The sequence below is a fragment of the Mus caroli genome, chromosome 10, assembly GCF_900094665.2.
Source record: "Mus caroli chromosome 10, CAROLI_EIJ_v1.1, whole genome shotgun sequence".
Classification (NCBI taxonomy): Eukaryota; Metazoa; Chordata; class Mammalia; order Rodentia; family Muridae; genus Mus; species Mus caroli.
In genome coordinates, this window is record NC_034579.1 from 63,503,321 (window position 1) to 63,510,358 (window position 7,038).

Below are 7,038 nucleotides of genomic sequence, written 5' to 3' on the forward strand. Positions count from 1 at the left end.
AAAAAAAAAAAAAAAAAAAAAACTGAGGCAGGAGAATTACAAGTTGGAGACAAGCCTGGAGAACTTAGTAAGACCCTGTCTTGAAAGTCAAAGGTACCCACGTTTACATGCCTGTAATCCTATCACTGGGGAAAAGCTGAGGCAAGGTTAGAACTTGTCTAAAAGCACCAAACAAAGGGTTAGAACAGCTTCCTCCAAACGTAAAAGCTACTCCACAGCATTTACTGGCTCTAAAACTCCATCCCAGCGATCAACTGCTTAGAAAATTAAGCACCTTGCTGCCCACATAAGCTTTATTCCAGCATTCTTTAAATTCCAGGACTGTTTGTTTTCCTAAACACTACAGTTATTTTAATATTACTTCCAATAAAATCCTAGGTGATTAAATAATCAAGTTATTCCAGATAAAAAGAATCGACAACATTCTGTCTGCGAAGCCACAGGAAATCTGTGAGCTCACATGTTCCTGAATGGTGGATATCATGCTTGTCTGAAGCCACGAGCAAGCTGGCACTATCCGAGCAGTCATAGTTATTTAGTAAGGTAAGCAATGGTCAATCCAGGATTCCTTCTGGCATCTTGTTCCCTCCCAGTGTCCTGCTGCATTTCTTGACAAATGTGCAGAACGAACTCAGGAATGGCAGTCAACACCCAGTAACTGTTGATTCGGAGACAACACAGAACTGCTCGTTCTGAGTATCTCAACTCCTGGCTCTTCTCAGTTAACTGCAACAGGGCACTATTCATAAGCTAAACAGTAGATGTTCTGAAATTAAATATTTGCTTTAGATCCAGAAGTATTTTAAGTAATAATTGAGGAGGGAAAAGTATCAAGTAAGGCTGGGGAGGCTCGGGGTTTAGACCGAACTGCCCTTGCAGAGGACCAGGACCCACACCAGGGCTCAGCCTCCTGTAAATGCAATGCCAGAGGAGGTAACACTCTGGCCTCCATGGGCTATGCACACCTGTGTGAATGAGCGCTCGCATATGCATATACATACATACATACACACACACACTCTGAATTTTAGCAAATGTCATACAAGTGAAAGCAAGAGTAAGATCCCAGTTATCCTGGGTAAAGTCTTGATAGCACTGCCTGGTAAAAGCCATTAAACCTCATCGAAAACAAATGTTTCTAGAGTGCTTAGTAAATGCCAAAGCAGGCCCCACCAACCACATGGAGCCAGGCAGCGGTGTAATCTGAAGACGAGACAGTCTTCTCTGTCTTGCTGGGCATGGTGACCAACAATACACAGGTGACTAAGTAAGAAAACCCTAACATGGGAAAAACACATATTCACAGGTTTGACTGAGCACTTGGAATTGGCAGAAGAAAACGTAGACAGCAGTATGTAATTTTCAAATTATTTCAACAAGCCATTCAGGATCCCCCACAGAGAATCCAGAACTGCCAGGCACAAGGTAGCAGACAAGCCTCTAGGCCAGAGAATTCAGAAAAGCAGGTCAAAGGTCAGTGCCCGAGGCCCCGAGCAAACTAAGAATACCGAGGCTGCCTGGAAGAAAATGAATAAATCCTTCAGCTACAACATTGGTTCTCAACCTGTGGGTCGATAGCTCTTTGGAGAAGCATACATTATCAGATATTCTGCATATCAGATATTTACATTATGACTCATAAGAGTAGCAAAATTAGTTATGAAGAAGCAACAAAACTAATTTAATGGCTGGGGAGTCACCACGACAGGAGAAACTGTATTAAAGGGCTGTGGTGTTAGGAAGGCTGAGAACTACTGCTCTAGAACAAGTTAAAGAGTGAGCCCAGAAGGGGATGGCTTCAGAAAGTCCTGTCTAAGGTCATCAAAAAGAGGGAATCACCCAACTGGACCGGTGAGTGGCAGTGGATGTCGCTGGCGAGGGGAAGGGGTTTCCAAGGAAGGAGACAGTTGAAGAGATGTTGTCACATTAAAAAGAGAAAGCCCCAGAGGCACAGCAGACACTGCCAGGGCCATTCCTGGTTTGCTAAGTCCCTTGCCTTGGTTTTCATGGCCTGTGTAAGCGGGGTCTCTGAACATTGATGAAAACAGTCCTCAACAGAAGCCACACAGACACAAGTTCCTCTGCTTGCTCCTGGAGAGCTAAGAATGAAGTCTTGACTCCTACTTAGAAATATGGAGATTCTGTTGTGGGGAGAAGAAAACAACAATCGAGAGGGTTCTTTTCATCCCTCCTTACGTCACATAGGCCTAAGCACTGTTTAAAATACTACATAAGGGATTGAACACCATGTGACAGTCACTAGTCATTCTTGTCCACGGAGACCACACAGACCACCACTCAGCTTCCATAAAAAACTCAGAACCCAGTACTTAGTCTTTCTGACTAAAATGTACTGTGAAGTTAGCATACATTATCTCCCTAGTCGACTCCCCCAGCACACCTGCGCCCAGCGCCCAAACACAAGCATCTGGGATATTCAGTTCAAGAAGATCAGCCTGGGGAACACAGCTCAATAGCCTAGAGCACAAGGCCCTAGGGTCCTTAGCAAAGAATCAGGATAATTAAAATCCTCTTGATGGAGAAGCACCTTGTGCTTCAGGTTATACGTAAAGCAGCATGCTTTCTTTTTGTTTTTTGTTTTTTGTTTTTCAAGACAGGGTTTCTCTGTATAGCCCTGGCTATCCTGGAACTTTGTAGACCAGGCTGGCGTTGAACTCAGAAATCCACCTGCCTCTGCCTCCCGAGTGCAGGGAGCAGCAGCAGCAGCAGGAGCACAGGCAGTAGGAGAGTGAGGTTCACTGTGGCTTGACGCCCTTCTCCATTCACAGTCCAGGATCTCAGGCAAGGAAGGCACCCACACTGGGGGAGGGTCCTGCCCACGTCAATTAACAGAGTCAAAGACAACCCCCTACAGGTGTGCTCAGAGTGATCCCAGATCCTGTCTAGGAGGCCACAAACACCAACTCTTAACAGCACACTCATGCACACGCGTACAGATGCATCTACGACTGCACTCAGTAAAGGTTTCTGTGTTCCATGGTAGCATTGTTATCTTCTTTTCAAAAACATTCTGCTAAAACCACTTACCTTCTCCAATTTTCTCTATTTTGATATAGTCTTCCATAGTTACTCGACAGGTTACGACGGAACCTAAAATGAGGGGAAACAGTGCTGTGATTCCGTGCTACTAAACAGTCTAAGCATCATCCGGAAGACATCACAGAAGAGTGTTTTCCAGGGCCTCCCGCGTAGCCGGCAAACGTCAGTCATCCCATCAAGATGGTCTTGTTGGGGTTTAGCTGTTCTTGCAAGTGAGCCATTCTGAGCCTTCTCAGACATTGTGTTTGCATATTCTATACTGCCAGGGGCTTAGCCCCTTCACATGCACAAATCAAGCAGGCCTGTCAAGCCAGCCACTGCCGGAGACTGATACACAGCTAGCTAAACCAACTTAGTGACACTATGTCTCAAATTTTACCAAAAAAAGCAAAAGGCCCTGATCCCCAGGGCTGAATTTCAGCACATTACTCCCTTACTAAAATGTTGTACTATTTTAGTTTTTCTTAAAATAATAAGAGTCTGCGAGAAGGAAGTTGTGCACGATGTAATCCTAGCACAGGGAAGAACACAAGTTCAAGGCCAACCTGCGGCCTCGTTTGCTGCAACACTATTTCAAAAGGAAACAAAGTACAACTGTAAAGTCCAACCACTAGAAATAACAGTTGTTGTTGTTTTTAATAAAAGCATTTGTTTACCTTATAAACATTCAATTCTCTAGGCAGTGATGGCACATGCCATTAATCCCAGCACTTGGGAGGCAGAGGCAGGCGGATTTCTGAGTTCGAGGCCAGCCTGGTCTACAAAGTGAGTTCCAGGACAGCCAGGGCTACACAGAGAAACCCTGTCTCAAAAAACAAAACAAAAAACAAAAACAAAAAGCATTCAATTGAATGCTTCCCAAAAGCAGCCACAGACAATCCCACTCAAGGTACTCAAAGAGAAAGAAATACCCATAAGCACCTTAGAAGAAAGAATGGAAGGTGTTGTGCTGTACTGGCTCGCTAAATTTAGGCCAGGTCACATTGTCACAAGCTTAAGTCATCTTGAGAGGAGGGAACCTCAGTTAAGAAAATGCTCCCATAGGATGGGGCTGTAGGCAAGTCCTTAGGGCAGTTTCTTGGAGATTGATGGGGGCGGGCTCAGCCCATTGTGGGTGGGGTCATCCGTGGGCATATAGGGTCCTGTGTTCTTAAAGCAGGCTGAGCAAGCTATGTGGAAGAAGGCAGGAAGCAGCCCCCTCCATGGCCTCCTGCCTCCAGGTTCCTGCCCAGACTTCCTCTGAGGCAGAACTGTGACGTGGAAGTACAAGACAACTAGACCCTTTCCTTCCCAAGTTCCTTTGCTTTGGTCATGGTGTTTCATCCCAACAATAACCCTAAGACAGTGTGTTTGCTAATCATGCTTTGAAAAATATCACGAACAAGGGAGAAACAATTTCTTGGCTCAAAAAGAATGGTAGGAAAAAGGCTGTGCTTTCTCCTTGAAAGCACTCTGCCACGGGTGACAAGATCCTTATAAATGAGCATCAAGGAATGGCTGACCTCTCGTGAGCTGTTCCTTACAGATCTCTTTCCACAGTAAAATCAGCTCCATGGCGGTGTGGGGGCACAGCCAGGAATCCCAGCTCTTGGCACTGCACAAGGAGGCAGCGGCTCAACAGATAAAAATTCAGAAGGAAAATGTATAAACCCGTCCAAGGGTCCTGCCAGGCATCCCACTGGACCCTGGGGATTCTCAGACACATAAGATTAACTCTCAACTATGGAGATTATGTTTAGGAAATTTCAACGCACCCCCCCATCCCCTTTCTTCAATACAGAGACTTAATATAACTATAGAGCATTAAACGTTTCAACCACCTCTGCACAGACAGCAAAGAGTTAACAACATGTCTTGAAAGCTAGGCTTATTTCCTTCCAACATTTTCCAGTCTCCCGGGACTGCTGTTAAAAGCTGCCCAGTGTATCCAAGTAGGGGGCGGGCGATGGTGGTCTGCACATCAGAACCTTCATCGGTATTTATAAGACGATCAAGGATGCGAAGGCATCCGCGGTTCTCCCTCTCTCCTTCTTTGCCTGGGTACCGTCTGTGGCCTTAGCACAGGCAACTAAAAATAAACGATCCTACACTTTCTTGGCTCTGCACCTTGGTAGGAATAAGCTTTTTAAACGACCACGGGTCTGTTTCTCCGGCAGTACCGACTTAAGGCCTCCGAAGGCAGCTGGCCTGGTGTAGCCCAGCTCCGCACAGGCAGCCAGCAGGGCCTGGGACATAACTTGGCACCCCGCCCACACCCGGGCCCACTCCAGCGAGGCCCATCCCGTCTGCAGGAACCTAGAGCTCGCGTAAGGGTCTGCACGTCCGCAGGACCCGGGGCTCAAGTGAGCCTTGCCCTTCCATAGGGGACCCCTGGCTCGGGTGAGCCCTGCCCCCCATTGGGGATCCCAGGTTCCGGTGAGCCCTGCTCCTCCATAGGGTCCCCAGGCTCAGGTAGGCCATGCTCCTGCATAGGGGACCCTGGCCTCAGATGAGGACGTGCTCATCCATAGGGTACCCCAGACCCCGGGCTCAGGGAGGCCATGCCGGACCATAAGGGATTCCGGACTTAGGTGAGGCCCTACCCGTCCACAGGAAACCATGATCTCACGTGGAGGCCCTACCCGTCCACAAGGGATCCCCAGGCTCACATGGATGTCCTGCCCTTCCCCGGGGGAACCCCCAGATCCCGTGGAGCCCCCGCAGGCCCAGCCTGCACCCAGTCCGACTCACGCCATACCTCTCTGTCCCGGCTGGGGCCACACCGCAGTTCCGGACTGCGCGGACGCAGCAACTCCAGGAGCTTAGAGGCCGAGTGCCAGCAGTTTCAAACTCGCCGCGGTAAAGCTCCCGGGATCCGCCAATCCGATTGCACGTAGACGTTCAAAGGAGCCAATCAGAGCTGAGCTACGCTTGGGAGGGGCTGCCTGGGAGCGCAGAGCGCGAAAGGGAGCGGAAACCGCGGCCAGAGGAATTGCAGGAGGGCGGGCGCCAACTGACTCGAGCTCTGTTTTCCTTCCAGTATCGTCCTGTTGTTTCTGGACAGTCTAATCTATTTTCTTTTTTCTCCAGCTACCTTTCTGTGTATAATTTCCCTCCAGGACTAACACAATTCAAATGCATTGAATTTAGATAGCCACCCACAAAAGTGACAGTACCACTACATCAAGAGTTTCTTATTAGCCGGGTGTGGTGGCATACGCCTTTAATCTCAGCATTAGGGAGGCAGAGGCAGGCAAATTTCTGAGTTCAAGGCCAGCCTGGTCTACAGAGTGAGTTCCATGACAGCCAAAAACCAAAAAAAAAAAAAAAAAGAGTTTCTTTCTTTTATTTTATTTTGTTTTGAGACAAGGTTTCTCGGTGTAATTTTGACTGTCCTGGAACTTGCTCTATAGACCAGGCTGGCCTTGAACTCACAGAGATCCTCCTGCCTCTGCCTCCAGAGTACTGGGGTTAAAGGCATGTGCTGCCACCACCACCTGGCTATTGCTAACATTTAAAATTACTTTATGATTATGCCTTTCAAAAATCTATATTAGGCTGGGCATAATATAAACAATATATAATATTAATATATAATATATATTAGTTTATATATGTATATGTGTATATATATATATATATATATATATATATATATATCTGAGAATTGTGGCACACACCTTTAATCCCAGCACACAGCAGCAGCAGGCATGTGTGTATGTGTGTATACATGTGCATATGTTGTCTCTATGTACATGTGTATATGTATGTGTGTGTACACATGTGTGTATGTATATGTTTTTATATAGTATATATATATATATATATATAATATGGAATTTTCAGACAATATTGGTCTGTGTTAATTCTTCTCATCCCTTCTCCCAGTAACCCTAGTCCCTGCAACTCATAACTGTACACCCCCAAGCCCATAGCCCTCTGTGTCCTATCACCATTTCCATGACTCTAATTCCCCCCCCCCCCCCGGCAGCCTTTCCT

General features: G+C 46.8%; 1 protein-coding gene across 1 annotated transcript in view; it reads right to left on the reverse strand.

Moving 5' to 3' along the window:
- Cdk1 (cyclin dependent kinase 1) overlaps positions 1–5,900 on the reverse strand; it is a 14,572-nt gene extending 8,672 nt beyond the window's left edge. Inside the window, exons 1-2 of the mRNA XM_021174279.1 lie at positions 5,798–5,900; positions 3,049–3,111 (exon numbers count right to left, since the gene is read on the reverse strand). Of these exons, the coding sequence (XP_021029938.1) occupies positions 3,049–3,085 (37 nt within the window). The 5' untranslated portion in view covers positions 3,086–3,111; positions 5,798–5,900. The remainder of the gene's footprint in view (positions 1–3,048; positions 3,112–5,797) is intronic.
- Positions 5,901–7,038: the final 1,138 nt, after the last annotated feature.